Consider the following 20,750-nt stretch of genomic DNA (forward strand, 5'->3'; position numbering starts at 1 on the left):
CACCGTGAAAAGCTCAGGTTTCCCCCCATTGTGCATCCCCCACTATTTGCCAGCATTGAATCGCACCTGCCGGCGTGCTGCCCATGGGCCCTAAATTGCTCTTTTCTCTGCCCTGCTTCCCCAAGGATATGCCCCACCCTGCCCCGCCCTGCCTTGCTTGCGGGCAGAGGGGCTGAAACGCTCACGGAGTGCCCGTGTGAGGTTTGCTGGCCAAGCCCGTGCTGAGCGTGGGAGGGGGAGCGTTGGCCTGCCCGAGCCAGCGTCTCTGCTGTTCTCTTCCTCAGATGGAGCGTATGATCGTGAGCATGCAGGATCCGGACATGGGCATCAAGATGAGAAACCAGCGCCTGCTGATCACGGTGATCCCGCATGCCATGACCGGTGAGTGCTGCCAGGCTTCCCTCGTGCCGCCTGCCGGCCCCCCCAGGGCTGCTCAGTCGCCTGCCCTTGTGCCGCTCACACTTGCTATCCATCCCAGTCTGGCCCGAGCCACTCAGCCCCTGGAGCTGGTGACCACGGTGGGGAGATCCCGGGTGCGTGTGTGCCGTGACCTGGGCTCCGAGAGCAAAGAGCAGCTCTGGGACATCCCTGTGAGCGTGCGGGAGTGCTGGTGTAATGAGTGTGCCTTGCATGACAATTCCCCTGGCTGCCATCTGCTGGGCAAGAGCTCTGAGAGAGTGTGTGTGTGTGAAGGGGGGTTGATGTGAGGCATGGGTGATTGTGGGGAGGGGAGCTTGTGTGCTGAGTGTGCAAGCACTGGGACATGCATTTATCACTGTAAGTGCATGTGTGTTCAAGCACCACGTCTGGGGGCTACCCATGGGAGTGTATGTGGTGTGTGCACTGTGTGTGCAGTGATCATTGTGAGCATACACTGTTGTGCGTGTGGGTGGGCGCGCGCACACTGTATGACTGCTCCCATCCCACTGAGCCGCGCTCTGGGCCTGAGTGCCCAGGCCCCAAGGAGTCACTGTGGGCTGGAGGCTTCCAGGCAGCCCGTGTGGGCAAGGATATGTGGGGCTGAGCGGGGGGCTGGCGAGGTGGGGCAGGGCAGGATGGCTCAGAGCAGAGTGGCTGGAGCTGTGTGAGGTCCAGCTAAGGCAGGGATAAGGAGGCCAGCAGCCCTTCCCCCTCCTCCCGGCCCTGACCCCGCACCCCCTGTGACACCCTGGTCCTGACCTCCCCCCCACTCCTGTGTTATTCCCCCAGCCCTACCCCCAGCCCACCCTGTGTCAACTCCCCGGCCCTGACTTCCTCCCTCCCCCCCGCATAACCTCCCTGCTTCACTCCCATCTCCCCCCCGGGCCTGCCCCCTCGTAACTTCCTTGCTCCTGCTTCAAGCTCTATGTCACCTTTAGACACAGACGTGGGGATTGTGTCGACCTCTCCCTTCTGACTCACTGTCCCTGTGTGGCCCCACAGCCGGGCGCCCCCTACCAGCTCGCCCCCTAGTGACGAGCACTCCTGTCCCCCAGGTAATGACATCGTGGAGTGGCTCATCCAGAAGTACGCCATCTCCGAGGAGGGTGAGTGTCAGCCAGCCCTGCCTGGCAGAGCCCTGCTCCATGCCGGCAGCATGCCAGGCGAGCTGCGAGGCCCACGTGCTGTCTGGGCCGTGGCCCCCCACCCCCACGTGGCAGGTATTCGGAGACCGGATCTCTGCAGGGAGCGGGGGGGCAGATGAAACCTGCTCGCTTGGTTTGTAAGACCTGGGGCCGTGACTTCTGACGATTCCCCTGCTGGACCAAAGCAGGGCCAGGCCCCAATTCGGCCCCCTGTCCTGGATCACAAGACTGCCTCATTAGGACACTTGCCCGAGCCGCTCGCCTCTTCTCCCCACGGAGCCTGGCGTGATGAAAGGAGTGCAGTGGCCATGGGGGTGAGCCTCACTCAGCCTAGCGTTAGCCTGGCCCAGCCTGGCTTCTCCTGGCACCGTGAGGTGGGCATCTCTCAGGGCTGCTGCCGCTGTGTCTGAGCCCCAGAGTGCAGGGAAGGGGCTGCAGTGCAGCGGGTCACACAGAGATGCCAGATACCCAGCATGAAGGCCATGATGCAGCCAGCCAGGATGCTGTAGGGTGATATGGCTGCCCCGGCCAGCTTGTCTGCAGGGATATCTGCCTGGGGCCCATCCCCGGAGCATCTGGGAACCCTTCACTGCAGGCACGTTGAACTAAAAGGCCACTGTGGCGAGAGATGCACAGTGACATTAGAGGACTTAAACTGCAGCTACTTCTGGGGTGGGGTAAGGCAGCCATCGGTCATGCAGCAATGAGGCGGGAGTGTCCAGCCCAGGGGCCCCTGAGGAGAGTTGCTTCCCTTACACGGGGTGCCCCAGGAGCAGGGGTGCTCATGCCAGACTATCTCCCCAGGCTGCGTTCCTAGCCCCTGTCCCCCTTTGCCAGCCAGTGCCCAGACTCCCCAGTGCAGCCCCGCCTGTGGGAGCCGGTTCTGGCTTCATCTGGTGCTCGGGGGGGTCGGGCGTGCCCCACATCAGCAGGCAGGGTTCACCTGGTGTTAGGGGCCGGAAGCTCTTTCCCCACCTTGGACACTGGGTGCGGCCCCACGGCCAGCAGCAGCTGGGGCTGTGGTAGTGCCAGGGCTGAGTTGGGAGCGGATCTCTCCGGGTCGTGCCCTGGGCTCTGTGCCAGGCTGGGCCCCTCGGGATGGCAGCAACCCTGGTGTAGGCACATCCCGTCTGCCCCTTGGCCACGGGGAACCAGCCTGCAGCTCCGCACGGATGGCTATTGTTGGCGCTGTCATTCCCTCCTCCCTCCCGTGTGCGGCCCCAATCCTGCGAGCAGCCGGAAGGTCGGGGAGGGGCTATGCCAGGCTCGGAGGGGCCGCCCACACCACTTATCCAGCTCGTTTGAGTGCCCCCGTGAGCCGACGGCATGTCCGGGGGCTCGCTACACGCCTGACGGGGGATTTCGGGGAGATGGGGGCACCGTGGAGGCGTGGGAGAGGCTCTGGGGCAGTGGGCGGTGCAGGCCCAGCAGCAGGCGGACGGGAGCGGCCCCTCCTCTCCCAGCCCCCTGGTTACGCTTTCTGCCGCAGAGTCCTTGCACCTTGGCAACCTCCTGGTGAAGCACGGCTACATCTACCCCCTGAGGGACCCGCACAGCCTGGTGCTCCAGGCGGACGACTCCCCCTACAGGTTCCAGGTAGGCCAAGTGCTGGGAGTGGGGCTGGCGCTATCCCTGAGGGGGCTGGGGCTCCGAGCCTGCTCCCCTTACACCTTCCTGGGAGGCCTGGCGCTGGGGGCGGGGGGCACTTGCTCCAGGTCTCCCGATGCCCCTGATGCCGTACTGAGCTGCACTCAGGGCAGGCCCTGCAGGGACTGGGGCTGGCAGCCAGTGCATGCCCGTTGCACTGTCCCTGCAGGCCCGGCGCCAGGCTCATTTCAGCGCCTCCATGTTACCTGCCTGGAGGGTCCTGCCCGGAGCGTGGGCACGGGGTGCTCTGCTCCATGGCTGAATCCACTCCAGCACCCGCCCAGCCTGCCTGGCCCTTCTCCTCTGTCACGCTAGCAGACAGTGCTTGCTGGAGAGGGCTGTACCAAGAGCGAGTGAGCCACCTGCCGGCGGGCTCCCTGCCACCCTTGTGTGGGACGTGCCAGCTGGAGCCTGGGCTGTGTCTGTTTTCAGCCTGGGAGGGCTGGGGACAGGGCATTTAAAGGGGCCCCGCTCAGGCGAGTCCCCTTTGGAGAGGACCAACTTGGGGGCCTGATGCATGGCAGTGGCCTGCTCCATGGGAAGCAGCTGCAGAGCCATGTGGTTTGACTCAGCCCGGCTGGGCTCTCCCACCGGGGCCCACACGTGGCACCAACTTCTCTCGACGCCCTGAACGTGGGCACCATGTGAGCAAGATCCCAGCTTTAGGGGTGCCCCTGGGAGCCCCCTGCTGTGCTCCTGCAGATCCCCAGGGCTGGGGGCGGGGAGCTTGTGTCACTGCAGAGACGCCCTTGGCAAAGGGAAGGGGGCAGCAGTGACTGTGAACCGGTGCCTTCTGCAATCTGCCAGGATGCACTGCTTCTGAGAGCTGCGGGAGAGGCTCCTGGAGGCGGTGTTGGTGGTGTGCGGGGGTTCACCAGGCTGCACCCGCCTGGCAGGTTGTTTCCAGGGCAGTGGGGAGAGCTCCGTGCATGGGGCAGCTCTGAGGGGATCTGCTCCGGCATCTCTGACCTGGAGCTTGCCTGCCGTTTTCCCCAGGAATGGGGGTGGCGACGGGGTTGATCTGTCCCGTTACCAGCCCCATCCCCGCCCCGAGCCCAGTGGTTTCTGGCACAGATGCTTCTCCGGTGGGTCTAGGGCTAGTGACCCACCCTCGCCCAGCCATAGCGGTGTCAGCATCTCTCTCTCTCTTTGCAGACTCCCTATTTCTGGACAAGCTCCAAGTGGCCAGCCACGGAGCTGGATTACGGTGGGTGTCGTCCCGCCCTGCCCCACGCAGGGCACAGGTTGCCTGGCCTGAGGCTAAAGAGCCCCTCAGCCCTGGTCGAGCCTGTCTCGATGGCCCTGTGGCCAGGCTCTGCCCCACTCCGGAGCCAGCTCCCCCTCGCCCCCCACCTGCGGGAGAGGCACCTGTGAGGCGCAGGCTGCTGGCTGCCATGAGAGGGGTGAAGACCCCATCCCAGTGCCGGGGCTTTGGGTCCTGCGGGCTGCAGAGCAGCAGTTCCCCAAGCCTGTGCCCTCCCCTCCCCCCGGGCCCTCTGAAACAGGAGGACGTGCTGCATTTGTCTCCCGTTCCCCAGAGCCTGGGGCTGGGAACCTGGTGTCCTGCCTTCCCCTCTGGGCCCTGATGGCTGGGCAAGCCCCTGACCCTCCCTGCTGCCATTCCCCTGGTGCAAATGGGCAAGGCTCACTCCCGGGGGGGTGGATGGGCAAAGGGGAAGAGGCATCATTCTTGTGATGCCCTCTGGAGAGATCAGAGCCAAGGCAGTGCCAGGCCAAGCTGCCAGGCCCGCACAGCTCCATGATCATGGACTCTCCACCCTGAGAGGCTCCTCTTCTTCGCTGCAGCCATCTATCTGGCAAAGAAGAACATCCGCAAGCAAGGCGACCTCATCGACCACGAGAAGGTACGAGCTGTGCTCATCACAGCTCACCACAGCGGGGCATAGGGGCAAGGCAGGGGGCAGTGCCCTGTGGGGGGAGCAGGGCACTGAGCTTCCGCCTAGGAGAGCTGGATGCAAATCCCAACCCTCTTTAGGTCACAAGTGCAATGAGTTTCAGGAATCTTAGCCTAGCTTCTAGTGGAGATTTGTCCCCTTCAAAGAACCACATCATCTGAGCCACTTTTGAGTCTCTGCTTAGCAGAAGCCCATGTCTGAAATATGGGGGGGGGGGGGCTGCAAGTTGGGATGGATGGGCAGTGGCAGAGGTGGGGGGGAGCCCAGGATGGGATGGTAGGGGGCTGTGGGTTGGGATTGAGGGGCAGCGGCAGAGCTGTGGGGGGCAGGGAGCCCAGAGCTGGGCTAGCAGTGTGCTATGGACAGGATCGGGGAGTCAATGGGTCAGGAGTCCTGGGATGTGATGGAGGCCCTTTGAATGTGGGGGGGACCCACGGCCCCATGTGGAATGGGTTGGGTCGGGGGATGTGCTTGCAGGGCTGACTGCCCTTTACGCTCACTTTAGGATAACTACAACCTGCTGCACAAGAGAATCAACCACACCTGGGATTTTGTGGTGATGCAGGCACGGGAGCAGCTCCGGTAAGTCCCCTGCAGCACGGCTGGGGGGACCGAGGGCCAGGGCAGCTCTTTGCCCTGCCTGCATTGACATCTGGCAATCGATGACCCGTGGCCACAGAACGTACCAAGGGCGCTGTCAGGCTCAGCAGGATGGTTATGGCGCCACAGCCAGGCACCGGGGGCGTTTGACCGAGCGCTGGATGTGAGCGCAGGCAGTGCAGGGGCCCCTCTGGGTGAGGCAGGGCCTGGAGCTTCCATTGCCCCCTGCGGCGGCGAGTGGGGCTGCAACCAAGCCGGGGAAGGCTGAGACCTGGCACAGCCCCCTCTTCTGGGAGTCGCCAGGAGCCGTCTGCCCTACCGGCTGGGGCGTTGGTGAGCTGCTGCCCCTGGTCCCACTGTGCTCTGATGCTACCCTTCTATTGACAGGGCAGCCAAGCGGCGACGGAAGGGGGACCGCATCGTCATAGACTGCCAGGAGCAGGCCTACTGGCTGGTCAACAGGCCCCCGGTAAGGCTGGGCTGGGAGCTCGCCACCGGCCCAGAGCCAGTGGGTGGGTGCCGGAAGGAGAGGGAAAACCCCTCGGGGGCAGTCTGGGGAGCCCTGGGGGTGGGGCGATCCTTTGTGTACATTGGCAGGAGGACCCACGGGACAGGACCGGCGGGGCAAGGTGTGGGGTGCTGGCAGGCGGGACCCTCAAGGTGGGGCAGGGCGGGGTGTGCTGGTGGGCGGGACCCATGGGGTGCCATGTGCTGAGGTGGCAAGGCATCACCCCAAGGTGGGGTCTGGCCAGCCCTGGGTGGCCCTGTGGTGACGGCTGCATTCCAGCCCCTCTTCCAGCCGTGGGCATGAGAAGGGCACATAGCTCCCGCCTCCATTGGCACTGCCACCCTGGGTGCCGTCTATGCCTGCACGCCCCAGCCCTGGGCACTGAGAGCCAGAGAGCAACCCCTGGCAGGATCCCAGGGCCTCGCTCCGCTAATCCCTCGCTCCCATGGAGCCCAGCACCGCAGGGTGGGGGGGTCTTCTCTCTACGAGCCGTGCAGCATAGAGGTGCACACATGACCCTGTGCCAGCTCCCAGCAGCTCTGCCCAGGAGCATGGTGCCCCCAGGCCTGGCCGCTCTCCCGGGGACCCAGCGCAGTAGTGCCAGTTCACATTAACAGCTGTCATGAAATCCCCGGCATGCCCTTTAGTCTGATGCCAATCGCTGCCTGCGGCTGGGGGCTGGGCAGGCCCTGAGGGACGTGGCCTCACTGTCCCTGGGGGTCTCCCAGCCCACTGCAGCTGTGCTGCTCTGACCTGCGCCCGCTGGGGCGGGAGTGTAAGTGGCCGGGTGGAGTGGGGTGGGGTGGGTCATCTGGAGCACGCTGGGGCAGAGTCCACGTCGGGGCAGCAGCACCCCCTGTCCAGGCCCCCTGTCGTCCTCACATGTCCCATGTGCAGGTAAACTGGCTCCAGGCAGCTTTGTGCTAGCCATGCCCCCAGCACCGCGGGACTGGGCCAGTTCCCTGGGGCCTAGACTACAGCTGGCACCCTTGGGGGCTCTTTCAGTGGTGGGCAGCTACCACCCTGGGGGACTGGGTTGAACCAGAGCGTGCTGGGCCTGCAGCCCTGTGTGCCAGGACAGGGGCTTGCCCACCCTTTGGGCTCTATGGGGACTGGTAGAAATGAGGGCTGCCTGGAGTGCAGGGGACATGCGTTGCTACATGTGCCCGGGAGCAGGGCCCTCTGCCCCCTGGGGCTCTGACGCTGGCATGGAAAGTGCTAACAGGTGGCTAGTAGGGGCCCGTTCTTAAGGCTGTGCCCAGTGTGGTGTGAACTGCCCCACATGCAGGAGTCCCCAGTCCTTCCTTCCCTGCGGAGACCATTCGTAGCCTGATGGACTCCCCGGCTCGCCCCCACACTCGGCATCCCCCAGCGCCCCCTGCTTCCCTGGCCCCCAGCTGTCTCTCCCCAACCCCCCTTCTTCCTTCCGAGGCCTGTCTGGGCCAGAAGGGGAACCCGCCCTGCTCAGCCAATGCAGCTCCCCGCAAACACCCCCCCCCCGCCGCCTGTCGGTGCAGTTCCCCGAGGTGCGGGTTAGGCTGGTGTTGGCGCATCTACACCTGGGCACTGCCCCGGTCCCACAAGGTCAGGTCTGGGTGGATTGCCTCTCCCTGTGCCAGGGTGTCTCAGAGCCAAGGTGGGATCTGCCCCGCGTCATGGTGGCCACATGGAGGCAGGGGGAAGGCGAATGCCAGGGTGGGGGCAATAACCTCTTTCTCTCTCCTCTTGCAGCCTGGAGCCCTGAACGTGATGGAGCACGGGCCAGAGCGGAGGAATTGCCACATCAGCCGGGTGCAGCTGGTGAGTGTCATGCCAGCGTGTGCCCCTCCCTCACTGCCACTGCGTCGCAGGCCGGGGCCCCTCTCTGAGGCTTCAGAGAAAAGGGAAAAAATCCAGCATACAACGGTGCCTGGGGGGGAAATTTCCCTGCTGCCTGGTGTGGTGACCGGCCGCAGCCCCGGAGCGCAAGAGCGGCATTGCAGCCATTCTCCTAATCACAAGCGCAGGGATGCGATGCCAGCACCCCTGTCCTCAGCCGGGTCCCCACCGTCTCCCCGGAGATGCTTGGTCCACTGGCAGCTGTGGGTGTGCCTGAGCCCCTGGTGGCATGGCCCCAGGGCATGACCTCTCTGTGCCTAGCCCCAGTCACTGCAGATGGCAGTCGGGTTTCTGCTGCTCTCCCCGGCGGCCCCTCTCAGCGTCGCCAGATCTCAGGGTGCCTCTGGGGGCTTGGGATAAGTCCCAGGCATATTAACTTCTCCCTCCCAGCTGCTCTCCACACCCGCCCACCTCTCTGATCTCTCTGTCCCTATGTGGCGTCTGTGCCCCTCTCTGTGTGCCCACCGCCTCTCTGATCCCCAGGGCCAGAGGCATTCAGGGGCTGTTTGCTCCCTTCCAGATGGTTGGGAATCCTCGCTGGGCCGGGCTCTGCTGATCTGTGGGGAGAGCAAGGCCTTCCCCAGCCCCCATAGCTGCTCCCTGGCCATGCCATCTGCACCGGGTGATAGGCTGGACCTGGCACTCCTGGGCTGTCTGTCCTAGCATCACCCTCTCTGTCGCCAGAGACCTGTCGGCTCTGAGCGCCCTCCCTTCGCCTCCCCCATGGCCACAAGACCTGCCACTGCAATGGAACAGGGCTGCGGCAGGAGAGCCAGCCATAGCCCTGGGCGAGTGACGTCAGCCGATGCCAGGAGGCGCTAAAGGTCCCGTGGCTCCCCCGTGGGCACCGGGTCAGTCTCTGGGCACAGCCCTCGCTGCAGTGAGCAGCTGGCCTTGGGGGTGGAGGTCTGGTCTCTCAGTGCCTGCTGGCTGCCCCGTCCTGTGTGTTGTAGTCACTAACCCAGCCCACGGGAGCTCCTGTCCCTCTGTCGTGCCGGCTCCTTACTAACTGCTGGGCTTTGTTTCTCTTCTCCTGTCTCGTGCCGCGTCTTCCGTCCAAGTAAGTGTCTCTAACCCAGGGCTGCCCACGAGGGGGCCTGTGCGATGGGCTGGGCTGCGGGGGCTGGGGGAGGGGGGAGTGCCCAGGCGGCAGCAGCGCCTGGCAGTTAGAGCAGGGCACCGGGAGCCCGGACTCCTGGGTTCTGTTCCAAGCTCCTCCACTTACCGGTGTGTGAGCGGGGGCTGGGCAAGCGAGCGTGCCCCCTGAGTGGTGTGGAAGGAGGCCGTGTGGGGGCAGTGCTGCCTAGTGGATGGAGCGAGGCTCTGGGCCATCCCTGATCCCCCCCGGCCATGGGGCTGGGTAGCCCCAGGGACTGCAGCTCTCGAGTTCATGCTGCGAGTTGCAGCTGGGGCCGTGCAGTCGTGCCGTCCTTCCTAGCCCAGCTGGGGGCTGCATGGCCCAGCACGCCAGGTGGGTCCCTGCGAGGAGACCACGCCCTGGGGCCTGCTTCCCCCGTCTCCTGGGCACCCGCCTGTGATAGTGCCACGCAGCTCTGCGCCCATGAAGACACCTGCCCCTTCCCCTACTGTGCAGTGAGGTGCTGCCTACAGGGGATGGGTGCCCATTGTGTGCTGGGGGCATTTGCAGGTGCCCATCACCCTGGCGTCAGCCTTGTGGCTGTGAAGCTCCCTGCTTCCACTTCTCCCCCTGGGACCTGGGGAGCAGGGATCCTACTGCTATTCCCCCAGGGCTCCGGGCCCTGCCCTGCCCTGGCCCGGCCAGAGTGGAAAATGGGGGTTCCCGGGTTGTGCAACTGCCCCGTTGGGCAGAGCAAAGGACCCTCCAGAGCCTGCCCAGCCCCCACGGCCCCGGTCCGGCTGGGCTGTTGACACAGCTGAGAGTCCCAGGGCTGGGCTGCAGCCAGGAGCACCGTGGGTGCAAGGCTGGCGTGGTTCGAGGCGGGCTGGCAGCCAAGCCTTGAGAGCTGGGCCTGACCCCTTGTGGGCAGGGCTGGCGCGGCCGAGCTCTCGGCTCCCAGCAGGGGTTGCCCGGGGGCTCAGCTGGGTGCTCACGCTCCTCCATCCATCTCTTTCAGCCCAAGAACACCGATTACTACAAGCGGGAGGTGAGTGCGGGGTTGGTGCGGCCCAGCTGCACCCTGGGCAGGGGGTTGGCAGGGCCTTGTTTTGGGGGCTGTGTGGGACCCCCACAGCTGGGCTACAGGCGCCAGCAGAAGCGAGGCCACTGATGGCCCGGGGTTCGGGCAGGCAGGCCTGTGGGGTTTCCTGACATGCTTGTGACCCTGCTGGAAGCCACACAGCGATGGCAGAGCCAATGCTACTGCAGGAGTCCGGGCATCTGCAGTACCAGGGGCTGAGGGACATGGCCAGGACTGAGGGGACGGGCCGTGCCCGAGGCTGTGTCCTGCATCCCGCCTTGCCAGGAGCAGGGAAATCTTTGCTAAATCTGTCTGGAAAGGGGAAGGTTGGTGCCTCGGGCACCCAGGGGTTGGCTCAGGCTCTGGCTGTTTCCCTGTGAGCTGTGCCAGGCTGCGGGGGCAGGGGCGGGTAACAGTTAGCAGCAGCCGGAGCAGTCCTGCCTCTCCAGGGTCTGTGCCCTGCATCTCGGGCCAGCCGGGCATTGCAGTTCTCCCCTCACCCCACTGCTCTCTGCTCCCCCTGCGGCCGTGCCCAGATCGAGTGCTGCCGAAAGGCCATGGGCAGGACCCGGGTGAAGTCCTCCATTTGCCTGGAGGGGTAAGTCGCTGTCCCAGGCGGGGGGTGGAGAGGGACCCGGGAGAACCTCGCTGGCATTTCCGTCCCGGTCCCTGGGCATAGGGCTGCGCTGCTCTCACCCCCTGCACTGCCCCTGGATCTCCCTCCACTCACACCTAATAGCACCACCCACCCCCCCCAGCCGCTGACACCCAGCGGGAGCTGCAGCTTCCCTGTGCGATGCCCTTTTCCAGCATCCAGCCACTTGGACATGTGCGTCCCTGGCACAGAGCCCCACTGACCTTTGCCAGTGGGATTGTTATTCCCGGTGCCCTTCAGTCCCGACTGCAGCCCCTACCACCCCAGCCCTGGGCTTCCCTCCCCCAGCTCTGCTGGTGCCCCTCAGTCCCGACTGCAACCCCTGCCACCCCAGCCCTGGGCTTCCCTCCCCCAGCTCTGCTGGTGCCCCTCAGTCCCGACTGCAGCCCCTGCCACCCTAGCCCTGGGCCCCGAAGGTGGCCGTGTCCATATTTCAGCATGGTCCTGCAGCCTCCTGGGCCTGCTGGCATCTCCACACCACAAGCTGGTGCTTGTGTGACCCTCCCAGACACAAGCTTGCCCCTGGCTCTGTCCCGCCCTGCCACAGCGAGCCATGGGGCTGGGCAGGGCTTTGAGGGACTGTCCAGCAAGACGGGTGCAGCATGGCACATGCCCGCTGCCTGGCTGGGGCTGCTGACCCACTGCAGCCTTGACCCTGAGCCCTGCCCCTTCCCTAGGGCTTGCTGGGACCCAGCTCCCCACAGCAGCGGGCTTGGCCTCCCAGAGAGCCCGCAGGCAATGTGCCCTCAGAGACCAGCCAGGTGCTGTCCCTCCGTCTCTCTGTTGGGGGGCACTGATGCGGCGTGTGGGCCAGAGCAACACCCCACAGCACTGCTTGGCCAGACCCCCCTACCCCACAGCTCTGCGGGCGCTGGACCTGCCCACTGGGCTCATGGCCAGGCCCCAGCATGGGGCCCAGAGCCCAGCCCTGCTCACCCTCGCCTTTCCCTCGGCAGGTACATCAAGTTCAATGAGCAATACGTGCCCCATGACCCAATCATGTCTGGCTGCCTGCCCAGTAATCCCTGGATCACGGACGACACCACGTACTGGGCCATGAACGCACCCACGTAAGTGCCCGGGGTGGGGGGACGCGCAGGCCAGCGTGTGGGGCTGGCAGGGGCAGGAAAGAGGCCAGTGTGCCGCAGGCAGTGGGCACTGGGTTGCTGGCCTCTTCAGGCCAGGGAGAGTGGGTTCTTGGCCCTGCTGCCACAGGCGGTGCAGAGCGGGTCCCTGATCGGCGCTGTGCCTGCTCACAGACCTCGCCGTGCCAGCAAGGGGCACTGCCATGGGCACGAGGGGAGAGGGGATCCTGTGCCACAAGCCCAGTCGCCATGACAGCCAGAGACCAGTAGGCCCCCAGCTGCTTGGCCCAGCCGGTACTACCGTGCACAGGAACAGTCCTGGGGGCACTGCCAGGCCTGGCCCTGCCTTCTGGGGACTCATGACAAAGAGGCCAGGGCCTGGCTGCCTAGCTCCCTGGAGCTCCCCTTGGCCTGGCCTGGAGGGGGCGTTGGGCAGCGGGACCCCCTGTGACCTGGGCTCCCTCGCCTTCAGGGTGACACCGCCGACCAAGCTGCGTGTGGAGCGCTGGGCCTTCAGCTTCAGCGAGCTGCTGGGCGACGCGCTGGGCCGCCAGCAGCTGCTGGAGTTCCTCAAGAAGGAGTTCAGCGGTGAGTGTCCCGCAGGCCCGGGCTGGGTCCCCGATGCCAGGCTAGGGCTGGCTCCTCCTTCCCGCCCCGCTGGCTCCTCCTTCCCGCCCCGCTGGGGCCTGTGGCCAGCAGGTGCAGGGAGCCAGGGAGCGTGGCGCCTCCTGGGAGAGTCCCTCCAGCACCAGGGGTGCAGGATGCTGGGCAAGACTCAAGCACCGCTGGGCTCATAGGGGTCGGGGGACTGGCACAGCCAGCAGCGGAGCCAGGGACCTGCCCTGTGCACGGCCCTGCCTGGGGTCAGTCTTCCCCCCATCCCTGGCTCCCCAGCGACGCACGGGACGGGGCCGCTCCCTGCTCTGCGCTGCCAACGGTGTCTCTGTCCTGCCAGCCGAGAACCTGAGCTTCTGGGAGGCGTGTGAGGAGCTGCGCTATGGGGAGCAGGCCCGCATCGCCCACACCGTGGACTCCATCTATCAGTGAGTGCCCTGCCCCCATCGCGCATGGGGGGACCAACCCCAGACGTGGGGGCAAGGGAGGAGAACATACCAGTCCCAGATGTGCAGGAGAGGCCCAGGGCACCTGTGAGGTGTGGGGGGCCCTGTCCGAGGTGAGGGACCTAGGTGTCAATAGGGGGCTCCCCCAACGACCCCCCAGCTTGAGCTGCCCTGACCGAGAGCACCTGCTCGTTGTGGTCTGGGCCTGGCCTCTGCCCCTCAATCCTGCAGTAGGAGCCCCTTGGCCATTGCCCCTGCCGCGGCCTTGCTGGGAGCCCCGGACCCAAGCCAGAGCAAGAAGGGGGATATCGTTGCCCCTGGGCCAGCCCTGCTCAGCCTGCTCTGCTCTCCAGGCAGTTCCTGGCCCCCGGCGCCACCCGCTGGGTGAACATCGACAGCAAGACCATGGAGAGGACCCTGGAAGGCATCCAGACGCCCCATCGCTATGTGATGGACGATGCCCAGATGCACATCTACATGCTGATGAAGAAGGTGGGGGCCTGGGCCCTGCCCCCATGGCCGGGCTAATCTGGGCACTTGCCCTTCCCCTGCAGCCAGTCTGGGCCCTGGCGCCACCTCCTTGCCCTCAGCTTCTGCCTCAGGTTACCTGCGGGTGGGGCTGGAGGAGCCCTGGGTGGCTGGCTGCAGCTTTACCGCCACGGAGGGGGGGTGTCCTGCTTGGAGGGTGGGGGAGGGCGTTCTCCCAGGGCAAGCTGGTCAGTGTGGGGGAGAGGCCCTGGGGCAGGCTGGCTCGTTGGGCTGGATGGCTAGGGGGCAGGTTGCGGGCCGGCCGGGGGGGCCTCCCCCTCCTCTCATGCTCTGTGCTGCCCCCCCAGGACTCATACCCGCGCTTCCTCAAGTCGGAGCTGTACCGCAGCCTGCTGGCCGAAGCCGTCATGCCCCCGGAGACCAAGAAACGGTGAGTGGGGCCTGGCGCAGCCGGTGGGCACGGAGCGCCTGGCCTAGGCCTGCGGGAGGGGCTGAGAGGTAAGGGAGAGGCGCCCGTGCCAGCCCCACTCGGCTCTGCTCCCATCCTGGGCACTACCCTGCCCCAGACGCTCACCCACCACATGCCAGGAGCTAGCCCCACCCTGCACTCACTCTTCCCCGGGCACTCACCCACCTCTGGGTGCTCCCATGCCCCCCCCCCGCTGCCTGCCCTGCCTCGGGCGCTAACCTGTGGCTCTCTCTGGCAGGGTTTTCCCCTTCATGAGGAAGCAGCGTCACTCCAGCCCCAGCCCGGCGCTGCTGCTGCCCGCGGGGGAGCCTGAGGCGAAGGCTGAGGACCAGAGCAAGGCGCCTGCCGCGGTCGCTGTCCCTGCGGAGAGCTAGGCCCCCCACCTGCCCCAGGCTGAGCGCTCTGTACAGAGAGGCGGGCATGGGCTGGATGAGGTGGGGCAGCGGCTGCTGGGCCCCATGGGGCCACCTGCTCCTCCCCCACCCTGCCTACCATTGTGGCCTCGGGCTTCCCGGGCGGGGTGTTCGGGAGGCAACCACCTGTCCCTGCCCTGCCTCACCCAGGCAGCGCCAGGGCAGCGTGGGCCAGCCGGGGGAGTCTGTTCTGGTCCAGCGGCCACAGGTGGCTAGCTGGGTAAGGAGGGCAACTCCGCCCTGGCCCGTGCCCTGCAGAGCTGGGGTGGCCGGATGCACGAGCAGGGCCAGCTCTCACCCCTTGGCAGTGCCAGAGCCTCGCTGAAGCCTGCACAGCAGAAGACTGGCATATGTGCAATCCTGGGCTCGCTGGCCGGGCTGACCCGATCTGCAGCGCTCCCTGGGCCCCAGACACACCACTAGGCACAGCGGCTGGGCGCTCAGCCTCAAGGTCCCCTCCTTGCACCCCACCATGGGCTGCAGCCCTCGTGACACTAAAGGATAAAGCCATACGACCCGGGAGGCTGTGTGCCCAGCCCCACGGGGTGCCCCACATGGCACTTGCGGCAGCTCCTGCTCCCTTTGCCTTAGCTCTTAGAGCAACCCCGCTCCCTGCCCCCGGTGGTTCTGTGGGGTGAGTGGCTGCAGTGGACCCCCCTCAATGAACTGCCTCCTGGCTGGGCCAGGGTGGCTCCAGCATGCTGGGGTGGGAGGGATGTGCTGGTTGGCACATGAATGCCTGGGTTTGGGACACTGATGATCAGGGGCAGAGCCCTGGGCTCTGGGCTGAGCACAGCCCCTCCCAGAGGATCCCCCCCCCACGTAGCCTGGCCCACCAGGAGCACCTTGCTCGGGGGGCAGGTGTGTCCGATGGTGCCAGCCTGGCCAGTGCTGCAATGGGGCAGCCCCTTCCCCCCCCACCGCCCAGCTGTCTTGCACTGAGCAGAGTCACTAATAAAAGATCTCGTGGGCAACTCTGGGCCAGGCTCTCATGGTCTCTTTGTTGGGGGTTGGCAATGTAGGGTCGCTGCCATGGGCTGTCTCTGGCTCAGGGGTGGGGCATGTTGAGCAAAGCCCCACCCCTTATGGAAATTGGCGCAGGGGATGCGACAGGTGCAACACTGAGTAGGCAGGCGTGGGGTGCAGCCTAGCAAAAGGCCACCGAGCAGCCGTTTTGGCCAGTGCCACTCTGCCCCGCCCTGGTGCCTCCTGCAGAGGGGCTGAGGCCCCCTGGTAAGCAGGGCCCGGCGGGGCAGAGAATGCCTCTGTGCACCCCCCGGCGGCGTTCCCGCTGCACTCCTGGCATTAGACTCCAGGCCCTGTCAGCCCCCCTGTTTGAACTTCACTGCCCTGCCCCAGGGAAGGGGCGGGATGGGAGAGAGTTGGCGCCTGGAGCGAGACGTGGCCTGGACTGATGGGGGTGGTGGGGGGCTGGTGGATTGGGGCAATTTACCCCCACCTGTTTGGCCCAGTGGCCCTTCAGCATCCTCTGGCCTAGCCCTTGGGGTATGGGCTGCTGTGCCAGCCTGGCCAGGCCGGGGGAGAGGCAGGCTCAGCCCAGTAGCAATGTCACCCAAGAGCAGACAGCACTGCCATGGATGTGGGGCAAGGAGGGGGCGTGTCTGGGCCCTTCTGCCTACCGCCCCAAGGGCCAATGTCAGGGCCATGCTGGGCTCACACCAGGGTAAGGCACTATCAACAGGCCACATTGTAGGGCCCAGCCCCGAGTTTCCCATCACCATGGCTGGCCCTGTGTGAGTGAGGGCAGACTCCTGCCCACAGCTGTGACCCCCAGGGGGCAGGGTAGAGAAAGTAGATGGAGCCCCTTCCCCAGCCCAAACCCCCTCGGCACAGTGGCTGGGAGGGTGAGTAGGATTGGGGGGCGGGGTTTGAGGTGCCAGGCAGGGGAAGTGGGGCTGGGAAGGGAGGGAGCCCAAGGGAGTAGCCTCTGGTGGGATCAGGGGAGGGCGGGAGGGCCAGGGGATCACATGTCCTTGGAAATCCTCCCGCCCCTGCTGCCACTGGCCCAGCTCCCCCTGCGGCGTCAGTGCCATGTCTGCACTGGCGTAGACACTGTTATGGCTGGAGCCTGGGCTCTAGGACCCAGCTGCAACTGGCGCCCAAACGTTTACACCACGGGCATCTAACTGCAGTGTAGACACACCCTCAGCCTGGTCATGCTGCGCTTCTCCTGTCCCGGAGAGCTCAGTCTAGAGGGGAAGTGATTTGCCGGGTCCCAGCTCTCCTGACTCCTGGCCTGTGCTGCCTGCCAGGCTGAACGAAGAAAGGCACTGGGCGAGGAGGTTTTCACAGGCTGAGGTTTGGCGGTTGCCATCTTGTTAGGTCCTGTTTTCACATGGATTGTAGGAGGCTGGCAGGGAATCAGCAAACCTCTCCAATGCCCTGTTACTGGCTCCCCTGGATCGGCAGGGACAGGTTAGCTGTGGCTGTCCCAGGGCTGGCTCTGGGGAGACCTGCTCGCCCTTTCCCAACGACGGGCTGCATCAAATGCTCCACCAGCAGCCGCGTGTCCCTGTCCCCTGCTGCCTTTGTCTGCCGGTGCTGGAATGGCACCAGAAACGGCAGGCGGGCTTTGTTTGCCATAAAACTCAGGCTGCTTATTCCTCCCGGCTCTTTTGGCCTCCAAATCTCGACAGCTGGTTTCCTGTAGGCACTGCTGTCTGATTTGAGAGTGGGTTCTCCAGACGGCGAAGGCTGGGACCGTCTTTCTCCCCCGTCTGAAGCTGGCGGCCGTGTCGGCTTTTTCTCCAGGCTCCTGCTCCCCAGCAGTTTTCACAATAAACTGTCGGGGGCTCTGTGAGTTCCCCTGTGGGCAACTCACCTGGCTCATCATGTTTTCATCCTGGGCCTTCCTAAGCATCCCTCCCTTTCTAGCAATCCTCCCAGTGGGAGAGGGCTGGTGGGGGGGAGGGGATAAAGCAGTGAGACCGTTGAGTGGGCGCTGCGCTTGTTAAGGCTGGGGAGATGGAGGAGCTCAGGAGGGCCAGTGCGGTGGTGCTGTGCAGGTGGCGGGAGGTAGATGTGCGGGAGGCGGCAGCTCGGGTTCAAGAGTGCTAGGGCCATGGATGGTGGCAGCCCCCGGCAGGATGTGGGGACGTGCCAAGTGCCCAGGGAAGCACTCGTTCTGCTGACTAAAGATGAGGCTACGTGCGTGAGGGCCGCAGAGCAGTGGGACCGGGAGCTGGAACTGAGTGTCTCTGGGGCACGAGGGGTGTCTAGTGTTATTGGGATGTAGGGGCCAGAGACCGTCTGTCTATCCCGACGTCCCACCTGCACGACGGCATTCTGCCTTGGGCACCCCCTGCCTTGTCGCTGCCAGCCCCGCTCTCACCCCACGCTGTGCCCTGCATGCGGCTTAGCTGTGTGCGCGCTGTCCCGGGGGCGTTTACAGTCACACCCAGTGCAGGCCAACATCTGAACCAGAGCTCCTCCAGCCCACCCTGACGAACGCTGCCTCCCAGCGCCAGCCCGGCCCCCAGCCAGCGAGGCGGGAAGAGGAAGGCTTTGAAATTCTTTCGTATTAGTTAGAACGGAGCAGTTATTGAGGCAGCGGCTAGAGCACAGGACAGGGAAGTAGGATGCCTGGGTTCTAGTCCCACTGCCTTGCCACGTGCTCAAGGGCCTGACACTGAATTGCTCCATGGCTCAGTGTCCCTCTGGGGGCATGGTGATGCTACCGTTCCCCTAGCTTTGTAACGAGGAGCAGGGAGAAGGTTTGCATGGGACCCCATGCACCCCATTGGAGAATGCTGAGCTCATGCTGCAGGGGGCTTGGACATCCCGTCACTGCAGGCTGCTCAGCTTGGGGCTTTGCACAGCCCATCATAACTATAGCGGCCAGCCGCAAATCCTGGCTCCAGCCCAGGGCTGGGTTTTGAATGCTGGGGGCTGGGGTTGGATTGAGAAACAAACTGGGCTCCCCCGTGAGACATGCTCAGGGAATCCAGGCCGGTGCTGAGCCCTGTTTCCGTGTGCCCAGACCAGCAGGGGGTTGGTATGAGGCTGCTGCAGGTGCCAGCCCAGAGCCCCCACCTAGGGGGGGGAAACGGGTTCACTTTACTAGGGCCCGGCCCAGGCTGCAACCCCCTTACCACGAGGAAAATATTTTTCATGGCTCATGAGATTGTATGTATGGGATGAGGGATTGTGATAAGTGTGTGGGAGGAGGGCCGTGGTACAAGTTTGTACTGGGCCCAAAAAAATTATGCTTGGGCCCTGTGCCAGCCGACACACACAGCTGGGGTTCTCCCAAACTCCCTCCTGCCACACCAGTGTTGGACTGGCCACGCCAGTCCCCGGCCCTGATAATCCCAGGGGGAATTTTTGTGCCCAGGGGTGGCACGGCTTTGACGGCGAACAGCCCAGTGGACGATGTGTGATATGACTCCGACGGCAGCATGTCCCACCGCTGGCAGCCCTCTCAGTGCAGCCATGCCCCAGGCCAGGCGGGTTTGGAAAAACCTCTCTGCCTTTGAAGTAGCCAAGCTGGCCAGAAGGTGTGTTCCAGCCATTTCTCAGCAGCTCCCACATGCGCTCAGAAAGCTCAGATCTGGCTTCTTCGCAATCCACCCGCCATGCTGTGGACAGGCCATGTCTGCAGCAGTGTGTGCTGGGCCAAACCCAAACCCGCGTCAGGGCTGCAGTGGGCAGACTGGTGCTAAGACTGGCAAAGGAGTTCTGCAGCCAGGATCCACAGCATGGCAGAAGGGGGCAAGGAGTTGACATGCCCTGTAAGTCCCAGCCACTTCTCCCCCCTGACTGGAGGGCGCAGAGGGGAGCAGGGAGCGGGAAGACACCTGTCCTTTGTGGCAGAGGAGTGTGAGGAGTCCCAGGGTCTGTGCCAAACCCATCCCTTCCCTGGGGTGGGGAATCTTCTACCCCACTGCCAGCTGGCATGTCCATTTGGAGAGCCTCAGCCAGTCTGCAGGCTGCTTGGACTCTGCCAGGAATTCACCCCATCCTCTCAAGCTGGGACTCCTCGAGCACCCCGCCATGGTCACATGGCAGATACATGGGGTGAGCCTGTTTAATGGCAGAGCTGCAGTTGCTGTGGAGATGCTTGGGAGGCACTTGTGCACTTGAAGTACCAGCCCTAACTTTGTATTAATGCAAACTCATGCATTTGCGCTACCCAAATTCACTGAACAGCTGCTGCTCCCGTTCCCAGAATGTCCCTACCTGGGGATGGAGGTAGAGCCAGAGGTAAAATGAGGACAGCTTCTCTTACACTTAATTTCCTTCCCCCGACCACCTTCGTGGCAAAGGCGCCATTACCAGGGGAGCAGTGTCTGGTAATGACTGCATGGCACCAGGGGGGCAGAAGGGGAAGGACCGGGACAAGAAGCAATGGGCTTAATCTGCACCCAGGGAGGTTTAGGTAGCTTTCAGACTACCGGGGTAGTTAAGCTCTGGAACAGACTTCTGGGGAGGCGGGGGAATTCCTGCCCTTGGAGGCTTTTAAGGACATGTTGGACAAACAGCTGTTGGGGATGGACTAGTCATTTGGTCCTGCCTTCATGCAGCGCGCTGGACTGGACAATTTCTTGAGGTTCCTTCCAGCCCTACATTCTCTGACTCTAGATAACCAAGAGATGCCGAAGTAAAGGTTGTCCGTCTGTCTCCTTGCACATATGTCCAGTCTTTCATTGCAGGACCATTTTCTCCAAGGCCCCTCCTGTCTGTGCCTGGGGCTGGGCAGTGGAGGAGGCTGTTGTCTGTACGCCTGCATCTCTGTCAGTGCAGAGGTTGGAAAGTGGGTCGTGACTGAGGCAGGGGGCTGCTGGAACAAAGCAGGTGGGCTAGTGGTTGTGGCTCCAGGCTAGCCAGAAAGCGAACAGGGTCTTTCTATACTGGGCAAGCTTTCAGAGGTGGTCACTAGCTATGTTTCCCCTATTTTCTCAGAGCGTTTGGCCTGATTTCCAGGAGAGCTGCGCTCTCACCAGCCAAAATTAGTGAATGCTTTTGCAAACGTTGGCCTTAATCCCCCCTGGTATCAATTTGCCTCTGTAAAATGGGGGTTGTGAGGCTCAATTCATTAGCATTTGTGAAGCAGACGATGGTGATGAGGCCCATGGAAAGGGCCAGGAGCCAGTGAATCATTCTGTGTTCAATACAGCCTTTGAAGGGTGCACAATGAATGTGGCCGTGGAGAGGACACGCTGAAAGCTGAGGATAAAGAGAAATGCTGAGCACTTGCCTCAGTCACTGAGTCCTGCCCACGTGCACCGTGAAGGCTGTGACTCTTTGCTAGACAGCAATAGGGCGCTGGGAAATCAGGACTATTT

At 64.2% G+C, this 20,750-nt stretch overlaps 1 protein-coding gene across 1 annotated transcript; it reads left to right on the top strand.

Moving 5' to 3' along the window:
- Positions 1-284: 284 nt before the first annotated feature.
- RGS11 (regulator of G protein signaling 11) lies at positions 285-15,419 on the top strand. Its single transcript, XM_067551505.1, has 16 exons — positions 285-381; positions 1,476-1,526; positions 3,055-3,161; positions 4,368-4,419; positions 5,019-5,077; positions 5,634-5,710; positions 6,116-6,197; positions 7,968-8,036; positions 10,211-10,240; positions 10,810-10,871; positions 11,885-11,998; positions 12,486-12,601; positions 12,969-13,056; positions 13,428-13,566; positions 13,911-13,993; positions 14,271-15,419. Exons 1-16 carry the CDS (start codon positions 285-287, stop codon positions 14,404-14,406), a joined length of 1,362 nt encoding a protein of 453 aa, XP_067407606.1. The 3' UTR covers positions 14,407-15,419.
- The last annotated feature ends 5,331 nt before the right edge of the window (positions 15,420-20,750 follow it).

The sequence above is a fragment of the Emydura macquarii genome, unplaced genomic scaffold, assembly GCF_026122565.2.
Source record: "Emydura macquarii macquarii isolate MOO-44397 ecotype Brisbane River unplaced genomic scaffold, CSIRO-AGI_Emac_v2 contig_1348, whole genome shotgun sequence".
NCBI classification, from domain to species: domain Eukaryota; kingdom Metazoa; phylum Chordata; order Testudines; family Chelidae; genus Emydura; species Emydura macquarii.

What these genes read in the sequence shown, in the direction of transcription:
- RGS11 (XM_067551505.1), top strand. Translation starts at nt 285, where the DNA reads ATGGAGCGTATGATCGTGAGCATGCAGGATCCGGACATGGGCATCAAG. An exon ending in GGCTGGTCAACAGGCCCCCG is followed by an intron (nt 6,198 to 7,967) that starts GTAAGGCTGGGC and finishes CTCCTCTTGCAG; the next exon opens with CCTGGAGCCCTGAACGTGAT. An exon ending in TGGGCCATGAACGCACCCAC is followed by an intron (nt 11,999 to 12,485) that starts GTAAGTGCCCGG and finishes CCTCGCCTTCAG; the next exon opens with GGTGACACCGCCGACCAAGC.